The following is a 26,214-nucleotide window of genomic DNA, read 5'->3' as shown; positions in this document are numbered from 1 at the left end:
CAGAGTAGTTTTTCCTGTAGTGTTTTATTTGTAAAATTGTACACACTGGTAAGACTGGGTTGTAAGGTTCTTGGTGTGTTGTTAGCATTCAGGGAATTGATACCCATCAGCTTGGATGTAAAGTTTTTTGTGGTTACTTACTACAGTGAGTATTAGTACACATTCATTCCTCAGATCATTTAAGACTGATGAGTCAGCTTATTCAAAACAGACTTGAGAATAGTTGACTAGAAGATAACATGAAAATGGTGTCCTATTGGTACTAGAGTGATGTGGCTGAACAACCTTTTTGTGTGTGAAGTTTAATTATTCGGCACATACTGATGAGCAAAAATAAGTATCATTAAGTTAAATTTCATGATAACTAAACTGGGGACCTACCGAAAGCCTATTTTGAAAAATTTATAGCACAGCTGTGCTCATTTGTTTACACATTTATGTATGGCTGCTTTTGTGCTACATGGCAGAGTTGAGTAGTTTTTTTAACAAACTTGGAAAGCCTAAAATACTTGTTTTCTGACCTTTTATAGAAAAAAATTGTTGACGTCTGGAAAGAGTTTGTGTTGGAGTTGTTAGGCCACTATTTTATTTTCTAGAAGCAGTATGCTTGTTTTATGTAATCAAAATCTTCTAAAAAGATTGGGCTGGGGATGCAGCTCAGTGGTAGACTGATTGCCTAGCATGTTGTGAGGACTTGGGTTCAATCCCCAGTTCTGCTCCCTTAAAAAACCGTAACAGATTTCAGATTGGATTTAAAATAAGTTTAGTATAGGTGATGAAATGCTACTAGATTAATTTTGTTTTTTGGTTAAAATATTTATAAGCCCCATATTTTGGCACAATTCATCAGTAGAAAATGAGAAAAACTTAACACCTGTACTCAGATTTGTTTGACCCTGTTACTTTCATGTTTAAATTTTAGAGGTTATAAAAGTTGCACTTGCACATAGGATTGTGGAAAAACAACTCAATTTGGTATTTATACTGTTTTGTTTACTTCAGTCCTCTTTTAAGATCCAATTAGGTGTATCTTGACTTTAATAAGCATTTTTCTGTTCACCAGGCACTTACTCTCTCTCAAATTAATCATCAAAAGATTATTCTTGGTACAAATCCATTTGGTAATTAGCATTTTCATGTTTTGCTTGATGGTTTTCCATACTGTGGTCTGGACTGGTTGCCCTCTAATTGTTTAGTAACTATTTGGGGCTTTGCTGTCATTCTTGTGTTCCCTTTGCCTTTCACTTTAGATTTTTTTCCTAGATTAAGTGCTTGTTTTGGTGCAACACAAATTCAGATAGCTTTGACACCTTCCTGTTTATATACCCTAACTAGATAACTTGCATGACAGGATAGAGAATCAAAGGTCTGATATTACTTTTGAGTCTTGAGCTTACATGTTAAATATTTTTACTAATCACTACGGATTTTTTTTTTTAATCATTAGTGTTCTTAAATTTCATGACTGTCTTGAGTTTATTTATCCATCGTGGGCACTCATTGGATCTTACGTTCTATAAACTTGCTCTTCACTTCGGGCATGTTAACGAATTGATTAACCACCCCAGTCTTTTGTCCCTGGAATTCTTGTTACTGAGCATCTTTCTCCCTTCCATTTCACTCTCATAAGCAATTTGTATGATTTAATCTTTCAACCTTTAAAAATGTCAGTCATTTCTTGTACCCCTCCCATCTGTCAGTTTATCAGTGATACTTAATATTTAAGAGTTTACTCCAAGATGCTTTTTCTGTTGCTTTGGCTTCTTCTAGTTAGGGATTTTTCTCAGATATTTGGTGATTTGAGGCTCATAGAAGCGGAGCACTTAAACTAATTGGATGTTTTGAACATTTGGTTGGAGGAGAGCTTGTGAACTCGGCAAGGTTTATTGCTCACTGAGCCATCTGCATTTATAGTGATTATTGAAGAACCCCTAGAAATATCCTTTGTTTTCTCTAGCTAGTCAGGCTCAACAGAGAAGTCTTCTATCCTGTCTGAAGTCATAAAAACTTAGTTTGCCGGTATTCCGATCCTCGGGTTACAGGGGGAAGGCTGAGGGATCCCCATTTCATCACTGCTTATTCAGTCCAAAAAAATGCTCTCTCACCTGGTTCTGAGATTAAATTTCTTGAGTATGGAGGAATCAGTTGTCTGGCAATACTGAGGATGATAAAGATTGTTAGATATTTAACCAACTCTGGTTACGCCTCTTTTACCTATATTTGTACTGGTACTTGGGCTGCCATTTATTGATCCCTGCTTGAATTCTGTTCCTGGTTTTCTGAGACATGTCTTCACTGCTGAGAATATTCAGCATTTATTCAGCATTTGTTAATAGGTGTTGCATGTTTTTAAATGTCTTTCCTGTAACCTTTTCTTTGAAATTGCTAGGTTTTAGTAGGTTTTCAGAAGGGTGTTTGAGTTTGGGGTGGTTGGTAAAAAGATTTAGGCAAACGGCAGCAGATAAATTAAAATATTAGCTCAGTATCTTTCTAGATTTTGGCCAACAACATTCACAAGTAGTTGGCTAGATGATTATGGAACCATCCTGTTATATTAATGAACTGTTATGAAGCTTTGATTTCAATTCTTGCTTGATCCACTTGAAACTACCAACTACAATTTCAGGTAATGAAGTTTTCAGGGACTGGTCCTGAATCAAATTTTGATCCCTTTTGGTTTACTAGGTATCTACTATGAGGTGAGTTCATTTCTCTTCCTGGGGTTCTATGTCTTTTTATTCCTTTCTTAAACTTCAGTGTGTATTATAAGGTTGCAAGACTTAAACTATATTATTATTTTCCACGTTGTGATGGTAGTTTTTCATTGTACTTTGTGGTGCCAGAGTTCTAGTCCACTGTAGGTGGAACATCTGTTCAGGTGCCAGTTTACACTGAGATAGTCTCAACTACATTAAGATCCAGTTTTAGGCCTTTGCATCCTGTATATTAGAAATTCAGTTTATGTGCTTTTATTTTATTGCTTGGGTTTATTTTGGGGACTGCTTTGTTTGTTTAGGGTTTTAAGGTATTAGGAATTTTGTAAACAACAAGGACTAAATCCACCGTCCACTACAGTATCTTTGTTGATCCTGATATGTATGAGTTTATTAGGTTTGGGGTTAGTTCAACTTGATACTGTTGAAATGCACAATCTCAGTGAAGAAAATTTATTTGGTCAGTGTGATAACTGAAGAATTACCCTAAATTATTCATTAAATGTGATTATTTTTAAACTACTTTTAAAAAAAAGTTGAGAACGTAATATCATTCTTTACCAGTCACGTTTAAGCTATTGTGGTTTAGCATAGTCTTGAAGTTCCATGAATAAAATGATTATAGCATGATAAATATCTCGTGCAAACTTCGTTTACCTGGCCTTTAATTCTCAGTTGCCTATAATCTGGTAAACTAGGGAAGGATTGGTTATAATCTGGTTGGCATTTCAAAGAGGCCTGAAGATCCTTTGTATTAGAGTTAATCAATTGTTATTGGTGTTGACTGGGATTGTTTTTACATATTCCAAGTTATCTTAGCTACCCTAATGTTAAGATGGTGAAAGTTAACAGTTTGTTTCATAAGCTTTTGAGTTTTTACTTTTACCTCCTGTAGAAAGACAAGGGCACACATTTGATAGTTACACCAGTCAGCATTTTAATCATGGTCTAGCATGAACATCACCCAAGATTGTTAGCATTCTAATGAGTGTATCAGGTGGCTTACTGAGTGGTGCAAGAGAGGTGGTGGGTTGCTATAGCTTGAGAACATGGGTTAATTTTTGTTTTATTATTCTTTACAGGCAATGTACTTGCCTTCTCTGTATCTTCTGTATCTTGATTCTTTGTACCTTTGGTTTGTCACTGATCTTAGTCATCCATTGCATTACAAATGGGTAACCAGTAGCTGAAATTGACTTGCTGTTGTCTTTAATTGAGCTGGTTATATATTTGACCTTAGCACCCCTTTAAGATCTCAAGAGAATTTATGTGCTTATAGCAGCCTCTCCTAGGTAGACTTAGGTAAAGAATGTGGGACCTGGTGTACTATAATTTAGGGCAGATCCTAACTACTAAATGTTGGTGAGTTTTCACCAGTAAGTCCTGTAAAGGCTGAAAATTTGGGATGATGGATGTAACAAGGGAATGGGAAAAGGATTTTAACAATATTACTGTACTATTTAAAAATGGTGAATTCTTCAGAGGAATTAGGTATTCTTGTTACAACAGTTCAAATCTGTTAAAAGTCTTCATTTAAATAAGACAGATAGGCACTAATTCTTTAGTGATAATAGAGGTTATAGGTTTCTGTTTGGGGAAACAACTCCCTTGATGTTGGGAAGAGAATCTACTTCAATGTTAATTTGTATATATCTTATTTTGTATCAGTTAGCAGTATTCCTTTTGCATTCTAGAATTTGAGATCAAGATTATTCTGACCTTTTCAAAATTTCTCTTAGAAAAACAAGTGTTGGGACAGAACTTGGTAGGTTGGTGACTGCCAGTACCTAAATGTGACATTTAACATGTCATGGAAACGGCTTTGAATAAATACTTGAGACAAGGAATAATGTGATTGCTTTTTTTTTTAATGGATGGCCTTGGATTCCACACCTTCATGTTTTTATAAAATACCAGTAGGAGACTAATGAAGTGGAACCTTAACTAAAAAATTTTTTTTGGAATATGACTGATTTTATTACAGTGTAGTTAAGAGGTTGATTAAGGCAGTAAATTAAACTTTGAAATGCTCATAAATTTGTTGTAAATTGCCTCTACATTCATTGATAATATAAAGCATGCTACTACTAATCCGATTAGTTTTATGTATTAAAACCTATCAGCATGTCTTTTTTCTTAGAACCTGGTTGACTTGACTTTAAATTACGTGATGTTTTCTGTACCATTTAGCATTTTCAAGACATACTCTTCCCAAGCAAATTCCACTGGAACCAGTGTTTCCATTTCTAGAAATATAGTCTTTATTTGAAGTTTATAGTGGGGTTTCATGGGGTTTTAATTTGCACTAAATTTTCTTTTATGAAAGATTACTTATGTTCAAATTATAATGTAGTAGTGCTTTTTGTCTTACGATTAAACTCTTACAGCACTCATGCATTTTTCGCATTGTCTTTTTTTAAACAAGCTTTCTCTTGGATGAATATCTTGAAATACATAGGTCTTAGTTTTAGTTGACAGGACAACTACCATAATATTGAAACATGACATTAAGAATTTTAAAAGAGATCCTTTTAAGATTTAATTTATGTACAATAAGTCAAAATGTGTTGCAAGTTGAAGATTCACTGAATTTGATATAAGAAAAAGAGCAATTCCTCTTGTCTCAAGAACGTGCATGAGGTGGGATATTGAGAACAGGAAGATTTTGTATGGGGATGTTTAGTCTTTGGCTTTTGCTGGATTTGCTGTCAAATGTAGTGAGACCACTCAAAGTGTTAGTATGCATTTACTGTTTTCATTTGTTTACAAACCCTTTGGGAAATGGCAAATTAAGTTAGAAGTGTAATAGCAAAAATGTTTATGCTCAAAAGTCTTTTAACAGTATTGTTTTGACTATTCCATTTCATTTTGGTGTTGACAATGTTTAACAGAATGTGGGTCACCTAGTGTTTGCCTGCCAAGAGAAGTCATCATTATACGTGGGGTCATGGTGCAGTGCCAAGCAGGTCTTCTGCTCCCCAACAAATGACCTCTTTGTGTTTGTAACCGGCTTGTAGTTTGCCTTTTTGTTCTACAAAAAACATCAGAGGCCAGAATTAAACAATGGGTTTCATAAATTCTAGTTTCTGCCATAATTCTACAATGAGATTTCTCTGAGAGACTTTTGATTCTATAATGGGGTAATATAGACTTTCCAAAGAAGTTTCAAATATCTTTTCAGATCAGTTAAAATGTATGGGGCTTTCTATTTAGAAAATTTTTTAAAGTTTTAAATAAATATAAAATAATTCAAATGAATGGTTCAGAAATCCACCGTTTGTTTCCAACTGTAAGATTTTATCTTCCTCAAGCATGGATATTAAATGATTGGCATGTTAAAATGCTTTGAGGTTGGTAATTATTAAACCTTATTACAAAGTTTAACATACTTTGAAGCCCCATCCCATAGTGAAGCAGAGTTTTTAGGGTTTTGTAGCCCAAATATCCGTATTATTAAGATCTCTAGGTGATTCTGATGCTTCAAAGCTTCCACATTTATTGCTATTACTATATTCAAGAATATGAAAAGGTACTAGATATTAAATGCCTATATGAGATGGGTAGACAATATGAAGAGTAGTATGATGTGGCCAGGCTTATGGGGGTGGGGTATGTTAACTATGATGGGAATTAATGCTTTTTCTCAAAGCTTGCCTGGGCACTCAGATGACTCCCTATTTTTGATTCTGTAGCTTTTCTGGGCTTTCCTGACTTAAAAATCTTCAGAAGCTTTGAGAAATCCCATGCTTTTGGTGGCTTGTTTGGAAATGACAAGAGGAGTCAAGGTAGGCTAACATGGTTCTAGGTTACAGGATAGCTGTGTTGACGTTTATAGAGAAAATATGGTAAAACAAGTAGGTTTTGTAAAGAAAGGAGGATGAATATATGGTTGAGGTTGGGAAGTGTGTGCATGGCATCCAAATGGGTATATCCAGTAGAGATTTGGAAAATAGTTTGATATTCAGAAGAGAGGTTAGAACTGGAGAAGGCAATATAGGAGTGAAGGAAAGCATCCTGGAGAGGGACGCTGCAGGCCCTGTGAATGAATGAATGATAGACTATCTATCTATGCACCCCTATCAGCAAGCAGTGTTTATTTGTTGACCCACTTTCATCTCACTAAACCAGGGATTCAGGCGAGTTAAAACTTGTGCTTTGATTTTCTCATGTTTAAAGTGAAAATGAACCTATTTCAGGGTGGTTGAGAGGATTAAAAAATATCTATACTTAACAGTTATTAGGACATCATAAATATTAAAAATATCTATGTTATTCACTGCCTTTACCTATTGACGTGAATTCATTTTCTAGTAAGATCCAAATTCAACCCTTTATAACCTGTGAAACCTTCCTGAAGTGACTCAAGCCTGTGTAGATCATATTCCTCAGATGATGATTCTTCCTCTGCCATGCAACCTGCCACAATGCTGTACATGTGTATTTTTGTTGCACTTGCCTTTTAACTGGGATGTAAGCTTTCCTTAGGATTAGGGCCATGTCTTATATTTCTGCTGTTTTTCAAACATTAGTTATTTTTATATATGTGGTAACTTAGAATAAATCCTAATTGTTAAGACTTGTGCAGAGTAGGGGCTCAACAATGTTTGCACAAGTGAGTGAAAAATTGGACAGTCTTAGTATGTTTGTTTCATCTCTAGCACAAATAATAGGGGAAGACTGGTAAATGACTGCTTTTCTTATTTCCAGGCAGCTCATAAATCTAAACTCTTTAAAATTTAAGATTGCATTTGAAAACAAATATTATGGGACCTCTTGCCTGGAACTAGGATGATAACTTTAAAATATGCTGCAAGTTGAAAAAGAACTTTGAAAAAGCTTACTATTAATTTAGGTGTGGCTTCCTAATATATAAAATGATGAGGGGACAGATATCTTTGAAGTTCATGATTGTCTAGCAGTAATTATGGTAGTACTCAATCAGCATACAAATTATTATTTTGTACATGATTGTAAATTAGAGAAATGTTAAAATAAAAATAATGGCAGCAGGGAGGCTGGGGGCTCAGTGGTAGAGTGCCTGGCATGTACAAGTCCCTGGGTTCAGTCCCCTAGTACCAAAACAAAAATAATGCAAGTGAGATACATTAATTTCTTCATCCATACTACTATTCAAATTTTATCTTTTCCCTAAAAGAAACTACCATACTGACAATAAGCAAAACAGTACTGTTGTATCTGACCCACAACTAAGAGGTTAGACGGCATATTCTTAAGTTAAACATGAATTTTGTGGCTATATACCATAGTATTTAACAAAATTGCAGCTTTTTAGTTTTGTGACCTTGAATATGTCATCAACTTGGCTGTTTTCTCATGTACAAAGTAAAGATGGTAATATGAACTCATACCATTTATAAGTTGGCCTTAGTGTCTTTATAAAACTCAGGATAACCTTCTCCCAAAGCACTTAGAACATTGTTATCAGAGTCAATATCCAACCACTTCCCTTTTCCTGTGAAAACTACAGAAACTGCATACAAAGTTTCTAACATTTCAAATATCTTAAAAATATTTTGTAAATGGAAAATAATATGTGGGAGGAATAAGAAGCTTGGTGGCACAGTTAAAATGAGTTATCTTGCAGTCGGGGATCTCCTGTTCCTAATGAATCACTAAATGATTTTTAAAACTGACTTCAGACCTCATATTCCCACTTAGGAAATAGAACTCATCACACCTTATTTGTAATTGTAAAGTTACATATTATTAAAGCATGGTGATGTAAGGTTACTGAATGGGGGTATATTAAAAAAAACAACAAAGGCTGTAGATTGGTAAGATAGATGGACAGGATTGAGAGAAAATGATATAGTTAACTAGTTTTTGAACCTTACACAAAGCAATGTTTCATCTAAAAACAAAGGCTTGGATTTTCATTTCAAATATTTAGAAGAGGTGAACATTTCTGGGCAGTCCTCATGTTTCTAGGGGTATTTTAAGGTCAAGATCATTTCTCTTCAGGTTGAGGGGGACAATTGTAGGTATTTATTAATGGTAGTAGTGGCATGATTCTCATGGCAATCTGGATGTACTGTGGTCAGTTTCTCAGTGAATCCTCAGTCTGTGATTCTGATATTAATGCAGTCATTTTCCTGTTAGTAGTTAACATGTGAGTGATCACATACCAACAACTATTCAATAAGTATTAATACCATTTTACAGGTGAGGGAAAAGGGGTACAGGTTAACTTGTCCAAAGCCATATAGATGGTATGTGGCAGAGCTAAGAGTTGAACTTTGGCAGTGTGATTCTGTGGTTTTTTTTTTGTGTGTGGGGGTGGGGGAGGTCGTCAGGAAATCGGAGGTTGGTACTGGATATTGAACCCAGGAATACAGAGCTCTACCTCTGAGCTGTATTCTCAGACTTTTTCCTTCTTTTCAGACAGGGTCTTGCTAAGATGTCCAGACTGGGTTCAGATTTGTGATCCTGCCTTAGCCTCCTGAGTAGCTGGGGTTACTGGCCTTCAACTTGAGAATTCTCCTGATTCAGTCTCTCAAATAGCTTGGATTATAAGTGTGCACCACTATGCCCAGCTGAAAATTTAATTAAGCCCCAATGTTCTTAATCTTTACAAAGGAAGAGATGCTGGAGAAGAAGTAGAATGGTGGCAAAGAGCAAACAGTATTACAGAAATGAAAGAAGTACAGAGACAGTCAAGGGGCACCATAGGGACAAGGAAATACTACTACTTTCCTCCAATTCAAGTAGAGAAAGATTTTCCTAATTGTTGTAGGACTCTAATTTACATATAACAATTTATTGGTACCTGTTGGGGTGGGGAGAAGTCAAGTTGGTATTACATTTGTACTTAAAAGAATGATGATAATTGAAAGGAGAATTGCCATGCTGGTAACTATAATCTTTTTGAAGTATTTCCACCATAGCCTCCTATGAATTTCTCTTGTGTTTTGGAATTCTTTGGCCTGAAATAAAAATAAACACAAATTTAATGTTTTATTTTCATTTCTACATTAATGGGCTCACTCTAATACTTAATGAGAGCTATCTGAAAGAACAGATTTAGTTTGGTTTTAACCAATTCCAAGGACCCTGCAGCTTTTATAAAGTGATGTATCAAGATTCTAGGTGCTTGTATTTAGCTGTTATTTTCATTAACTTTATTGACTGTGATTTTGCAGAAGTTCCTAATTCTTTCAGCTTCAGTTTCTTCATCTTCACTTCCTTCATGATTTTAAAGGCCCACCATTTCTTACAATCTATTTAAAATTGCTTCTCCAGTTCCATTCTAGACATCCTACTTCAATTTTTTACATTCTAGAGAATAAGTAAAATTTACATAGCATTACATAAGGACAGGTACTGTGCAGAAAACAAGTTCCATGGACGCAAGATTTCTGTCTGTTTGACTCACTGATATATTCCCATCATGGGACAGTGCAGAAGTTCAATGAATAATTGTTAAATGAATGAATGAATCTGTAAGATGGGAATGAGACAACCTACCATGCAGAATCACAGACTGAGGATTCACTGAGAAACTGATCAGTGTGTGTGTGTGTGTGTGTGTGTATGTGTTACACAAACTGGGACTGACCCTAGGCATGTTCTACCTCTGAGCTACATTACCAGCCCTTTTAGTTTTCATCTTGAGGCAGGGTCTCACTGAGTTGCTGAGTCTGGCCTTCAACTTGAGATTCTCCTGATTCAGTCTCTCAAATAGCTTGGATTACAAGTGTGCACCACTATTTATGCCCAGCTGAAAATTTACTTAAGGCATAAATGAATTTTATATTCTTAAATAATCTGCTTTCCCTTTTTTTAATGAATATGTATTATGCATGTATATAGTTTGAGAAGTCAGAATTTGACTAATGATAGTTTATTACTCTACCCCCATCCATTCCTAAATGTTTCTCAGAAGTAACTACTTTGAGTTTTTATTTTGTTGCTGAATCCCTATTACTTAATATAGTAGTTCTCCACTGAGATGGTTCTCAATTTTTGCCTTCCAGGAGATATTTGGCAATGTCTGCAGTCATTTTTTATTTCAGATTAGAGGGAGTGTAAACAGCATCTAGTGGAGAGAAGCGAGAATGCTGCTGAGAAAGTCCTACAATACACAGGATAATACCCCACCCAAAATATTCTGAGGTTGAAAAATCCTGTCCTAGAAAGGTATCTGATATATAGTGGGGCTCTGAGGATTTGTTGAATGTATCTCATTTAACTGTTTATTTTCTCCCAGCGTTTTTTTTTTTCTGTGCATTTCTAGAAGGTACATACACACACACACACACACACACACACACACACACACGTATACATACATATATACATATACACATATTTTTTCATTGTTTCCGATGAAAGAAAAACATTTGGCTCTCTTAAAAATGTTTTGATTAGTGTATTCTAATTATATGTTAATGGTGGGGTTCATTGTGATATATATATATGTGTATAATTTACTCCAATTCATTCTGTAGTATTTCCCCTTTCCGTCCCTGCCTCCCTATTCACCATATTTATATTTGGCACTGGGGATTGAACCAGTAACTATACCACTGAGTTATATTCCCTGTCCTTTTTATTTTTAAATTTTAAGACAGGGTCTCACTAAGTTTCCAAGGCTGGTTTAGAACTTGTGATCCCACTGCCTCAGCCTCCTAAGTAGCTGGGATTACAGGCATGTGCCATTGTGCCTAGTTACATGTATAACTTTTTCACTCATACATTATAATTATATGTAGAAGTGAGATTCATGTGATATATTTATACATGCATATAGTATGATTTAGTAAATTTTGTCCCCCAATTCTTCCCATTTCTTTCCCTTCTTTCCCCCTTAATCCTCTACCACCCCTCTATTGATCTTCTATTATGTGAGATCCTTCTTTAAAAAAAAAAAAATTCTTCATTCTTTCTAGATTCCTCACATGAGGGAAAAAAATCATTTGTTGACTTTTTGAGTCTGCCTTACTATTTTTTAAAAAATGTTCTTAGTTGTAGATGGACACAATATCTTTATTATGTGGTGCTGGGGATCGAACTCTGCCTCTCGCATGTGAGGCAAGTGCTCTACCACTGAGCTACAATCCCAGCCCTGAGTCTGCCTTATTTTACTTAGCATCATTTTCTCCAGTTCCATCCATTTACCCGCAAATAATATAATTTCATTCTTTATGGCTGAGTAGAGCTCCACTGTGTACCATTTTCTTTATCGTGTCATCTGTTGATGGACACCTAGGTTTCATAACTTGGCTGTTTGAATTGTGCTGCTATAAACATTGGAATGTCACTATAGTGTGCTGATTTCGGTTCTTTTGAATAAATACCAAGGAGTGGACTATGTGGATCATATAGTGGTTCTACTCCTAGTTTTTTTTTTCCTCATTCTTTTTTTCCCTTTTTATTAGTGCATCATTGTTATACATAATAGTGGGATTTATTGTTATTTGTGATACACTCAATATTATCAGTATAATTTGGTCAATTTCATTCCTCAGTACTTCCCCATTTCTAGTCTTTCAGGGAACTTCATACTGATTTTCATAGTGGTTGTACTAATAATCCAAACAACAGTGTACAAGTATCATTTCTACCCAAATCCTCACCAGCATTTATTATTACTTATATTTTTAATGATTACCATTATAACTGGGGTGAGATGAAATCTCAGTGTAGTTTTAAGAAAAGAAAATGATGACATCAGAGTAATTCAAGAAAAATTGTGGGTGGGAGTACTGGGAATTGAACTCTGGGGACTCGAACACTAAGCCATATCCCTAGCCCATCTTTGTATTTTATTTAGAGGATCTCACTGAGTTGCTTAGTGCCTTGTTCTTGCTGAAGCTGGCCTCCCAAGCTACTGGAATTAAAGATATGGGCCTCCACACCTGGCTTTTTTTCCCCTTTGGCTACCAGGAAGTGAACTCTACCACTGAGCTATATCCCCGGCCCTATTTTGTATTGTATTTAGAGACAGTCTCTGAGTTGCTTAGCACCTTGACATTGCTGAGGCTGTCTTTGAACTTGAGATCCTCCTGCCTCAGCATCCTGAGCTGCTGAGATTACAGGTGTGCACAGTGGTGCCCAGCTTTATTTTTGTATCCATAATTAAAATATTTTAATTATTATTTTAATATTATTTTAATTTATTGTTTATTAGTTTTTAACATACTCACCATTAATTCATTCCCAAATGCTCCAAAGGAGTGAAATATATCCCTCGTCTACTGATTCCCTTGTTGGATCCTTTTGCTTTTATCTTGAGGAAGTCCCTAACAGAGCCTTCTGACCTTATGTAATCTGGTTTTACTGGGCTCCAGATTTCTTATATAGTTTTAATCTTGGAATATTGCTTTTCCAGTATCCTAGGATAAGCCTTCTCTGTGTTGAGTCTTTTTGTTTTTTCAATCTTACATATTTTGCTTTCTTATTCCTCTTATTGGTGGAAAATATCTTCCAAAAACTTCCTTAAACTGGTGAGTGGGAGGTATGTTTCTGAGAATTTACATACCTACAAATGTCTTTATTCTACCTTTATTCTGAATTGGTAGTTTGAGTATAGAAATTTAGTTTGAAAAATAATTTCCAGTAGAATTTTAAAAGCAGTTTTCCATTTTTCTTTAGTTTTCAGTATTGCTATTGAGAAATCTGATGCCATTCTAACTATTTTTGCTTTGCCTCATTTCTGAAAGCCATTAGAATCACTTTTTTTCCTTTTTAATACTGTATTATTTCAAGATAACATGTCTAGCTATGATCTTGACTTTTGTTCACAGAATCTAGACATTCATATTACTTAGATCTAGAAATTTTTCTTGTATTACTCTGATGTCTTCATTTTCTTAAAATTTCTGTTATTCATGTTATATTTCTTAGATTGATTCTCTGACTTCATCATCTTTCTCTTTAAGATCTACTTTCTAAGAATATCTCAACTTTATATTACAGTAATTGTATATTGAATTTTGCATTTTTAGTACTATTTTAATTTCCAAAACTTTTTTTTTTTTTTCTTTTGGTACTAGGGATTGAACTTCGGGGCACTCAACCACTGAGCCACATCATTAGGCCTATTAAGACTTTCCACAAATAACTCATGACTTGTTGATTTACCAAACACTGACTGGGAGCTCCTTGTGAATAAGGTCTGACATTGGTGGACTTCACTATAGAAATCTGGTATGGACCTGCCCATTTAATTGGGGATATCCATTGATCTTTTTTCTTGGCTTAGTCTCCTGCATAAATGAAACAGTGGGGGAGAGGTTCATGAGTAGTCGCTGGATTCTTAGTCCATCTGATTTTAATATGCTGATCACTCTGTTCTAAACGGCACCTGATGTCTGAGTTCAGAACTTCTTTGGTCTGTTGTCTTTTTTTTTTTTTTTTTTTTAGTTGTAGGTGGACATAATGCTTTATTTTATTTATGTAATTTTATGTGGTGCTGAGGATTGAACCCAGTGCCTCACATGTGCTAGGCAAGTGCTCTACCACTGAGCTATAGCCCCAGTGAAAGCATCCAGATATAAAAGACAATAGATACAAATCCAGATACAAATTGTCACTCAATTGTGTACTCCAAAATGTTAATTTTAAGTTTTGTGAATTTTAACTCCATTCAAAAAAGATTCTGCCCTGTAGTAAGATTAGATTATATAGCCTTCCTCTTCAAACCTAGTGGCCTCAAAGATTAGGAGAAAATAAAACTAACAATAGACCAATAGACACAAGAGAGACCCCCCCCCCAAAAAAAAGGAGACTGCATATAGCATTTTTGTACATAGTTTTTCTTTGGGGGGGGGCGTTTACATTTTGGTACTGGGGATTGAACTCAATGGTGCTATACCACTAAGCTGTACCCCCTAGCTCTTTTCATTTTTTTCAGACAAGGTCTAAATCACCCAGGCTGGCCTTGAACTTGCAATCCTCCTGACTCAGCCTCCCAGATTGCTAGAAATACAAATGTATACCACTGTGCCCAATTCCAAACTAGTTTTCAAAATATTTTCTAATAGAGAAGTTCAAACGTATACAAAAGTTGATAGAATGATGTAATGAGAAATATTATGTTGTACCTGAAAGATGTAATAAGACATTGTACTGATCACAAACTATTGTTCTTAGGCACCTATGCTTGATCATGCAATTTTAATTAAATAACCAAATCTCTGAGAAATCTTCTAGTTTTGCCTCCCCAAGATCAACCCCTAAACTCAGAAAAAAAGGAAACATTTTGGATTTAAATAAATTCTAAAAATAAATAAATGTGTATTTACATGCAAAAATAAAGAATGATGTAATGAACATCTATATACCCTATATAGTCAACATTCAGTTTTAGCAATTATCAATTGATGACCAGTTTTATTAAATTTATACTTTGCTTCTCAGTTATTCTGAATAAATTAAATCATTGTTTTACCCACATGCCGGACATATAATTTCAATAATAAACATTTAGTTCAAATCTCTAATAAATAATGTCTTTCTAAAAAACAGCCACAATACCATTATCATGCCTAAAAATTAATTCCTGAATGTCATCTACTATCCAGAATTCCAATATCTAGTTATTTTAAAAAATTATAATTTTTCATTTTTACAGTTTATTTGAATTGAAATCTAAATATGAATCACATTCAATTGATATAACTTTTAAGTCCATTTGTTTATAAGTTCCCCCTCTTTTTTTCCCTTGCAATTTATTTGTTGACTATTTTGTTTCATAATGTAAAAAAATCCTTCTTTTACAGATATAACCACCTCCTAATTAATTTGGTTTTTATTTTTAAATTGTTTTATAATTAATCTTTTAGTTGCATTCTAAGAATTTTTTCTACATTTTTTATTTGTACATTGTAATTGTACATAATGATGGGATTTGTTGTTACATATTTGTACATGCACACAATATAATTATGAGTTGGCCGATAACACTCCTACCACTTACTCCCTCCCTTCACCTCCTCCCACTCCTTGGCCAAGAATTTTTTCTATAAAACCACAGATTTGTGACAGGATTATTTCATAGCAATTTGTCTTAAAGGCAGCAACCTTATGACCTGGAGCACTGTTTGAACATCAACACAGATGTGAATCACTTACAGTTGTTTGGGGATCATCTGTTCTATTGAAGGAGATACTCAATCTTTCGTCTCTTTCCAAAATTACATCAATAGTTTGCATCATAACATTTTTTACATCAGTGACTTGACTCTTGATAGTGGGAATTGTGCTGTCATCTTGATTTTTATTGTATATCATCTATAGAGAAGTGAAATATAACACAAATTTTATTTGTTTTTTAATTAATTAATTTTTTTTTAGTTTTCAATGGATCTTTATTTAGATGTGGTGCTGAGAATTGAACTCAGTGTCTCATATATGCTAGGCAAGTGCTCTACCACTGAGCCACAACCCCAGCCTACAAATTTTATTTTTAAAAATAAAATCCATTATATTATACAAATTGAAACAAAAGTGTCAAAGGCATATCTCACTGTGTAAGGAATCAACTAAACTCAAATTTTCTTTTAGTCTCAAAAAAAAATGTTCAGGAAGTACATTAATGTATTCAATCAGCAGAGGGTTTATTTAATTATTTTCAAAAATAGACTTTAATACAGAGTGATATATTTGTTACAGCTGATAACCCTACATTGACACCACCTAGAGTTCTAGTTTATATTAGGTTAATTCTTGGTATTGTACTTCATGTGGGTTTAAACAAATGTACAATGGCAGGTATCCACTATTACAGAACCACACAGAATAGTTTCACTGCCTATAAGATCCTTGTACCTTTTTCTTCATATAGCCCTGACTACCAATGATGTTTTTATTATCTTCAGAGTTTGCTTTTTCAAGAATGTCATATAAAAGTTTTTGTTTTTCAAATAGGGTCTTGATATGTTATCTAGGCTATTCCGAAACTCATGAGCTCAAACAATCCTCTTGGTTTGGTCTCCTGAGAAACTGGGGCAATAAGTGTGTATTATTGTACCCAGCTAAAAAACTGATGCCTCTCCTCCCCTGCACACCCCCCCATCTACTTACCTTACCCTACACTCCATACTTACCCCCTCTCCTCCTTAATTTCCTTTTTTTTTCTTTCCAGTGATGGGGATTGAATCTAGGACCCCAAGCATGCTAGGCCACCACTTGACTACTGAGCTACATATAATTTGAGTAACAGAGCTCATTATTTGAACACAGTCTGTAGCCTTTTCAGATTGGTTTCTTTCACTTACTAATACACATTTATTTAAGTTTCCTCCAAGTCTTTTCGTGGCTGTATAGCTCATTTATTTTTAGCAACAATATTCCACTGTTTGGATGTATTACTATTTTTTAAATATTCATTTTTAGTTGTAGTTGAACACAATATTTTTATTTATTTTATGTGGCTCTGAGGATCAAACCCAACCCAGGGCCTCATGTGCTAGGCAAATGCTCTACCACTGAGCCACAACCCCAGCCCTGGATGCATCACTGTTTATCCATTCACCTACCAAAGGACATCTTGGTTGCTTCCAAGTTTTGATAATTATAAAGCTGTTGTAAGTATCCATATGTAGGTTTTTGTGTGGACATGTTTTCAACTCATTTGGGCAAATATCAAGGAATATGTTTAGGTTTTTTAATTTTGTTTTGTTTTTGGTACTGGGGATTGAACCCAGGGGGCACTTAACCACATCCCCAGCCCTATTTTATTTTTTGAGGCAGAGTTTCACTAAGTTGTTTAGGACCTTGTTAAATTGCTGAAGCTATTTGTATCTAAAGGTAAAAGACTGACCCGAGACACCTTTAATTAAAGAAGGATGAAGTTGAAAGGCTAACATTACCTGACTTTAAATTTTACTATAAATCTACAACAATCAAAACAGTATGGCATTGGTGGGAATTGAATTGTGATCCTCTTGCCTCAGCCTCAAAATTCACTGGATACAGGTGTGTGCTACTGCCCTGGGATGTATGTTTAGTTTTTTAAGAAACTAATGTATTCCAAATTAGCTGTACCATTTTTGCACTCCCACCAGCAATGGACAAGAGTGTAGTTCTACATCCTTGTCAGCATTTGGTATTGTCAGTGTTTTGGATTTTGGCAATTTTAATAGTTGTGTTATGGTATTTCATTGTTGTTTCAATTTACCGTTCCCCAATGATATATGGTATTGAGTATCCTTTCTTATGCCATTTACAATCTTTATCTTTTTTGGTGAATCTCTGTTGAGATCTTTTTTTTTTCTTTCTCTTTTTTCCTCCCTCTTTTTTTTCTTCTATGGATTAAACCCAGGAATGTTCTATATCCTTAGTCCTTTTAAAAATTTTTAAATTTTGTGTTAGTTGCCCAGGATGTCCCTGGACTTGCAATCCTCATCTTTTGAATCAGCTGGAATTAAAGGTATATACCACCATACCTGGCTTACCTAGTTGGGTTGTTATTGTTGAGTTTTAACAGTTCTTCATATATTTTAGATACTAGTGGTTTATCAGATTTGTCTCTTGCAAATATTTTTTTCTAGTCTACCTTGTCCTCTCATTCCCTTGAGAGTATATATCAAAGATTCTTTTAATTTTTAAGTTTTTTTTAAATGTAGCCCAGCTTATAATTTTTTAAATTAATTATGTCTTGGTGTTCTATTAAGTTATTGTTATACCCAAGGCCATCTAGGTTTTCTCCTATGGTATCCTCTAGGAGTTTCATAGTTCTGTATTTTATGTTTAGGTCTGTGATCCATTTTGAGTGAAGGGCATAAGATCTATCTTGATTCATTATTTGGAATGTGGATGTCTAGTAGTTCCAACACCATTTGTTGAGATAGTAGTTTTTCTCCACTGTATTGCCCTTGCTCCTTTATCAAAGTTCCATTGACCATATTTATATGGGTCTATTTTGGGGCATTCTATTTGGTCCCATTGGTCTATTTGTCTGTTCTATCACCAATGCCATACTGTTTTGATTGCTGTAGATTTATAGTAAATTTTGAAGTCAGGTAATGTTAGCCTTTCAAATTTGTTCTTCTTTAATTAAAGCTGTTTTGGGTCAGTCTTTTGCCTTTAGCTACAAATTTTAGAACCAATTTCTCAACACCCAGACAATATCTTTCTGGGACTGGGATTGTGATTACACTACATTTATAGATCAAGTGGGAAGAACTTGATTGATTTTGAGTCACACTATCCATGAACAATGTATATCCTTCCATTTATTTAGTTTTTCATTGATTTCTTTCATTGGTATTGTTATGGTTTTGCTATGGGGTGACCCCCAAAAGCTCATGTGTGAGACAATGTAAGAAAGTTTAGAGGTGAAATGATTGGGTTAGAATAGTTTTTTTACCTAATAGGTGCATTAATCCCCTAATAAGAATTAACTGGGTGGTAACTGTAGGCAGTTAACATGTGGCCAGAGGAGGTAGGTCACTGGGAGCATGCAATATTTAAAATAGCACATATTTTATCCCTGGATATTGAAGCTGGCTGATGTGCTCTCTTCCTCTCTCCCTCTCCCCCCCTCCCCCCTCTTTCTCTCTTTCATTCCTGATTTCATATTTTGAGCTTCAATCTGCCACAGTTTTCTGACATCATGTTCTGCCTCACCCGGTGTCCACAGCAATAGAATTGGCCATCTATGGACTAACACCTCTGAAATTGTGACACCCCCCCCCCAATAAACTTTCTTTCCTCTAATTGTTCTTATCAAATCTTTTGGTCACAGCAGTAAAACAGTTGACTAAAACAAGTATTTTGTAGTTCTTCTTCAAAAGATCTTACACTTTTATTTCTAGTTTTATATCTAAGCATTACATTTTGGAGGACTGATAATGTAAGTAGCATTATGTTTTTAACTTTAAATTCCACTTATTCATTGCTGGTACACAGAAGACAACTGCCTTCTTTATTCTGTAACATTGTTATAATTGCTTATTAGTTCCAGGAGTTTTTTGACCAATTCTCTTGGATTTTCTACATTGGCAATCATGTCATCTACAAAGACAGTTTCATTTCTTTCTTTCAAACAGTATACCTTTTATTTCCTTTTCTTCATCTTGTTTCATTAGCTAGGATTTTTGGTATTAATCCTTGGGTTTGATTCACAACACCATAAACAAACAAACAAACAGATTTAGATTCAAGAAGTACCAGAGTTTAAAACTTCACCCACTGTTATGAATAAACCCAGTTTTCTTTATTTCAAAAGTATGTATAAACTTACATTGTATACATTACAGACACACACAAAAAATATTCTGGAATATTATGTACCAAATTGTTAAGAGGTTTTAATTCAGATTATAGAGATTTGTATTTCTTTAACATACTTTTATGTTATCTAACATTATTAATAGCTACTACTTTTGCAAAAGAAAACGATATTCAAACTCCCTGCTCAGGGCTGAAACTATAGCTCAGTGGTAGAGCACTTACTTAGCATGTCCAAGGGCCAGGTTTGATCCCTGGCACTGCAAAAATAAAAATAAATCAACATAAACAAAACAAAATCAAACCCTGTTCTAGGAAAATGATCTTATCCACTTTAAACACACCTATGATCTTCTTGGTCAGTGAGCCATGTGTCTTTCAATTGCTGTTCTATGAGGGGCTTACCATTTAGATGTAAAAAAGGGAGGGTTCTGAATTGAATTATGTATCACCTCAAACTACACTGAAGTTCTAACTGTGGATACTGATGAATTTGACATTATTTGGAAATAGTATCTTTGTATATACAAGCAAATCAAGACAAATAGCTAATACTTGGTTTTCTTTTAGTTCCTTTTCTCTTCTTTTTTAATAGTTATTGTAATATAAGAGAAATATCTAAACTCTGTTAAGATAAAGTATTCATCATCTATTCAATGACACTTGGTACATCTATACACATTTTCACAATTTAAAAACTACATTTTGGGGCCTGTGTACATTTTATTAATTATAAGAAATTTAATGTTTCATAAAAATTTCTATAATTTAAAGCTTGCCAACTTTGTTTACAAATGTAAAATAGAAATTTATTTGATTTAGATGTGTTAATTGCTTAAAATATGTTTAATTTTTTTAACATTTTCACATGGTAGCTAGTTTTTAGGCAGCCATGCTAATATATTTTGCTTCTATTTAATATGCAGAATTCCTCAAAATAAAATATATAAATTTCATTATGAAAGCATATAACCTTGGTTATTTGACTAGCATTCTGTTGAACATACTGCATGATGATCCCCAATGAGTCACATCCCTATATAATCCCTTATTCTTGAATGTGACTTGCTTCTAACCAATAGCAACAAAGGTCACCCCTGTGATTATGTCACGTATATGAAACTTGTTAGACTGGAGTGAGAGCTTCCTCTGCTGGCCTTGAAGAAGCAAGCAGCCATGTTGAGAAAGCAGCCATGGGAATAAACTGCCATCAGTCTCTAGGACATGAGAGTATCCTCTAGCCACCACCTGGCAGAAATCTCTATCCTTATAGGGCCATAGATCTTGACAACCTGAGCAAGCTTGGAAGCCAGTTCTTCCCCAGAGCTTCCAGATAAGAACACAAACTGACACATTGACTATAGTATTGTGAGACCCTCATCAGAGAACTCAGTTAAGTCTACCTGGATTCCTTATCCATGGAAATCTGAGATAATAAATGGCAGTTGTGTTAGTCTGCTAAGTTTGTTATATACAAATAGGGAACTAATAGAAATACTTAAAATATTTTTATTCACATATCAAAGTGGAGGAAATAGTTTAATGAATCCCTATGTACTCATCACTTAGCTTCAGCAATTATGCATAGTTGATCTTGTTTCATCTATACTGCTACCCCTTACCCAAATATATTATTTTACAGCCAATCTCAGACTTTCTACCATTTTAATCTGGAAATGCTTCAATTTAAATTTCTGAAAAATATGGTTCATTTTTTTTCTTAAAAACAGAACCATAAATAGCATTATCATTTCTAAAAATGTTTCTTTTTTAAATTTTTTTTTTTTAGAGAGAGAGAATTTTTTAATATTTATTTTTTAGTTTTCGGTGGACACAACATCTTTGTATGTGGTGCTGAGGATCGAACCCGGACCGCACGCACGCCAGGCGAGCGCGCTACCCCTTGAGCCACATCCCCAGCCTCCTAAAAATGTTTCTTAATATCATTAAATATCTAGCTTGTATATGAATGTTTTTTTGGTCCTGGGGATTGAACCTTGCATGTGGTAGGCAAGTGCTCTACCACTGAGCTCTACCCCTGGCTCATACATAAATGTATCAAAAACAAGTCATTTTTTATAGTCCTTTTGTTGAATAAGGCACAAAACATTTGATTGAAATTTCTCTTAAGTCTCTTTTAGGGGCTGGGGATGTGGCTCCAGCGGTAGCGCGCTCGCCTGGCATGTGTGCAACTCGGGTTCGATCCTCAGCACCACATACAAAACAAAGATGTTGTGTCCGCCGAAAACTAAAAAATAAATATTAAAAAATTCTCTCTCCTCTCCCCTCCCTCCCTCCCTCCCTCCCTCCCTCCCTCCCTCCCTCCCTCTCTCTCTCTCTCTCTCTCTCTCTCTCTTAAAAAAAAGTCTCTTTTAATCCATGGATTTTCCTTTTTTTTCCCCTTGAAATTGCTTGCCATGGACTTTCTTGGTAAGAGAATTTCAGTCCTGCTATATATATACTACTCATTGTGTGACATCAGAAAATACATCACTATCTCTTATTTTAAGGCTAGAAAACAGTGGATTTTGGCATGTGGAGTCTTTTTCATCCATTATGAAGTTCCTCAGAAGCTTTTCACTGATTTTTGGTTGGTTATTAATATTGTCTAGGTCTATCATTTTATTAGGAATTGCAAAATAATATTTTATCACTTCATCATTTACTCGCTGGGATACTTGCATAAAGAAAAACACTTCTCCCCATCAAATGTTTTTTTTTTTAAATTTTATTTTAGTTGTAGATAGACACAATACCATTTATTTATTTAATGTTGAGGATCAAACTCAATGCCTGACACATGCTAGTCAAGCAGTCTACAACTGAGGCACAACGCCCTCAACTGTTTTTTTTTTTTTTTAAGAACAGTTCATATAGGCAAGAATAAGTGTTTGGCCCTTTCCTTTATGTTTTTGGAGTAATGGGGTATATATTTAGAGTATTTTCCAAAATGCTAGTGAGGGATTTTCCCCCTTTGATAGTATCTAGGAACTGATCAAATTTAACATATTCAATGTGTTACAATCCACTGAATTTAGGTTTTTCCTTCCTTCCTTCCTTCCTTCCTTCCTTCCTTCCTTCCTTCCTTCCTTCCTTCCTTCCTTCCTTCCTTCCTCCCTCCCTCCCTCCCTCTCTCCCTCCCTCCCTCCCATTCTTCCTTTCTTCTTTGATGGTACTGGGAATTGAACCTGGGGTACTGTACCATCAAGCTACATCCCAATCCTTTTTATTTTCTATTTAGAGACAGGGTCTTGCTACCTTGCCCAGGCTGGCCTCAAATTTTCAAATTTCCTGCCTCATCATAGGACCCATTAAGAGGAATTAGAGGAATGCACCACAATGTCCAGCTCATTTAATATTGCTTTTGATGCTTGAAATATTTCATCATTAGCAGTAAGTAGTCTTTTCAAGTTGGTTCCTATCTTGTGACCCGAGCGTCTTTGTGGTAGGTATGACAAAATGTTTCTGGCTTAAATTTTCTGCCCCATATCTGTAATTGATCCTGATTTCTTTTAGTGGAAAATGGTATTTACAGACTAGAACATAAATACTTGGGTGGCTTATGAACATTGGTTTAGTCTTTGCTTTTAGCCTTTTTCAGTGTATAGATAAGGAACTTAAAAAGAAAAAAATTTTTTTAAACTTGAGATTAGGTTTTACTTAACTTCTTTTATTTTACATTTGTGAATCTTCCTTCTGAGATTCTTGATTCTTAACTCAGTTATTCAAAGTAATATATCTATATCTATATAAACTAAATTCAGAATAGCAATGCCAATATTATTACTAAAATGTGACTATTGAAAATAAATAAGTAAATTTGCTTATGTATTTTAAATATTTTTTAAATTGTCAATGGATTTTATATTATTTATTTATATGTGGTGCTGAGGATCAAACGTAGAGCCTCACACATGCCAGACAAGCACTCTACCACTGAGTCATAACCCCAGCCCCATTAAATTTATTTTTAGTTTTTTTTTTCATTAAGGTATAATTCCACTAGGAATATACAAATTACTATCTTTTAGAGTCATTTGAAATAAATTTTTACTATCTTATAAGCCTTTAATCAACATACAGTTTTTTTCATTTTGCTTTAAGTTTTAAAAATTATTTTAAAATTAACAAATGTTTACAATAATGTATATACATATATATATACACTCATACACATATATACATGAAATTTACCATTTTAACAATTTTTAAGTGTATAGTTATGTAGCATTAGTACATTTATTATTATTATTATTATTATTATTATTATTATTATTATTATTATTATTACTGGGGATTGAACTCAGGGGCATTTGGCCACTGAGCCACATCCCTAGACCTATTTTGTATTTTATTTAGAGACAGAGTCTCACTGAATTGCTTAGCACCTTGCTTTTGCTGAGGCTGGCTTTGTAACTCACAATCCTCCTGCCTCAGCCTCCAAAGCCACTGGGATTACAGGAGTGCATCACAGTGCACGGCTACATTTACATTATTATGCAACTATCATCACCATCCATCTGCTGAACTTTCATCTTCTCAAAATTAATTTCTATACACATCAGACATTGACTGCTGTTCCTGCTCTTTCCATCCCCACACACCATTCTACCTTCTCCCAAGAATTTGACTACTCTCAGTACTTCAATAAATGGAAGTATAGAGTATTTGTCCTTTTGTGACTTCTTATCAGTTAGTAAGAGTTATTTTTTATATTTTAACTTAATAGTTTTTCATAATTATATAAACATTTACCTGACACCAAAGTCAGATTTAAAATACAAGTTTCATAGGCCTGGATTCTACTTTTGTCACTTTAATCCTTTTTTTTTTCCCCGTTGCCACATGGTAACCACTTAAGTGTGTTTGGTACATCCTTCCCCTTCCCTTTTATTTTTAAACAGTAAGTAAGGAAATATATATTTTTATTTATTCCCTCTTTCACATATAAGCATGGTAAATACATAATAGTATATAAATACATACTTTTTCTCGCTTTATTAACTTTACCATAATATCATTCATTATCATTATATATAATTCTTATTCTTTTTTACTGATCTTAAAACTCATTTGTTAGCTATAATAGTAATGATATTTAGGAGTACAATTTGAAGTACATACCATATAGTTTCCTAGTACTTGTTGAAAATCTGCAGCAACTGCATTTGAAGGAGAAAAATAGTCTTGTGACATCAAAGGATTTCTTAGTAAAGTTTCACTAACCTGGGGAAATTAATGGAAATATGTAACTATAGATAATTTTAACTAGAGAATTAAGAGAGCAAACATTCATTTGAAGAAAAGCCTAGCAGAAACTAGAAACTAAGAGACCCAAACATTTCTGGCTTTTTTGTGGCAGGGCATCCTTTTCTACTTTAAAATGCAGTATTTATGAAAACTTAATTTACCCCAGGCTTATCCTGTGCTGTACCGACTAGAAACTCATTCAGTACAATTGCAGAGGTTGCCTTCCTTCTTCAGCAGATTTGAGGACTGAAGGGAAAGAGCAGACATTTAGCTGTGGCGGATAAAAAAAGCTGGGGGCCCATGATACTTCCTAAATAGCACTGTAACTTTCCCCTTTTACCCCTACCTTCAAAATCTACTCAACAGTAAGAATGATAACTATACTGTGACTTTCTATCAAACCCTAGTTCCCGGACATTTTAAAAATCTAAAAAAAAAAAAAAAAAAAAAGTCAAAAAATGTATTTAATGTTGCTTTTCTCAGAGGCAGTGGTAAAAATTATGTGGTTAGCAATTTTGTGTCACCTGGTTTTGGAAAGGTGGTAGAGTGGAATGTTTTGTCACTATGGAGAGATAATTTTAAAAAATACACTGTATTCATTTATATGGCTAACAGTGTTCAGCAGCTGGAATTTAGCAATTATGTAGGCATAACTGAAGAATAAATTACAATATTTAGCCCTTATAATCTTTTACTTTACAATATGGTTACAGTTTGAGCTGGGTCAATACAAGTTAGTACATTGAACAGATAAAATAAACGCATGATACATGAACCCGACTAGAGAATAACTATTAGTAACTATAGGAAAGCTGAGTTTTCTGTTAATATCTTTAAAAACAAGTTTTTTTTTTTTAGTTTTTTAGATGTAGATAGACACAATATATTTTTCTTTCTTTTTTTTTTGAGGGGGGGGGGTGCTAGGTATTGAACCCAGGGGATTAAACCCTTTGTGCATATATGTTTTGTGCAAATGAGGCAAGCACTCTACACCAACTGAGCTATATCCTCACAATACCTTTATTTTACTTATTTAATTTTTATATGGTGCTGA

General features: G+C 34.4%; 1 protein-coding gene across 1 annotated transcript in view; it reads right to left on the bottom strand.

Moving 5' to 3' along the window:
- Positions 1 to 3,007: 3,007 nt before the first annotated feature.
- LOC120892327 (uncharacterized) overlaps positions 3,008 to 26,214 on the bottom strand; it is a 34,339-nt gene continuing 11,132 nt past the window's right edge. The window contains exons 4-6 of the mRNA XM_040292240.2: positions 25,035 to 25,136; positions 15,810 to 15,968; positions 3,008 to 9,658 (exon numbers count right to left, since the gene is read on the bottom strand). Coding sequence (XP_040148174.1) covers positions 9,521 to 9,658; positions 15,810 to 15,968; positions 25,035 to 25,136 — 399 coding nt within the window. The 3' untranslated portion in view covers positions 3,008 to 9,520. The remainder of the gene's footprint in view (positions 9,659 to 15,809; positions 15,969 to 25,034; positions 25,137 to 26,214) is intronic.

Source organism: Ictidomys tridecemlineatus, chromosome 9 (assembly GCF_052094955.1).
Source record: "Ictidomys tridecemlineatus isolate mIctTri1 chromosome 9, mIctTri1.hap1, whole genome shotgun sequence".
In the NCBI taxonomy this organism is placed as follows: Eukaryota; Metazoa; Chordata; class Mammalia; order Rodentia; family Sciuridae; genus Ictidomys; species Ictidomys tridecemlineatus.
This window is presented reverse-complemented; position numbering and strand designations above follow the sequence as displayed.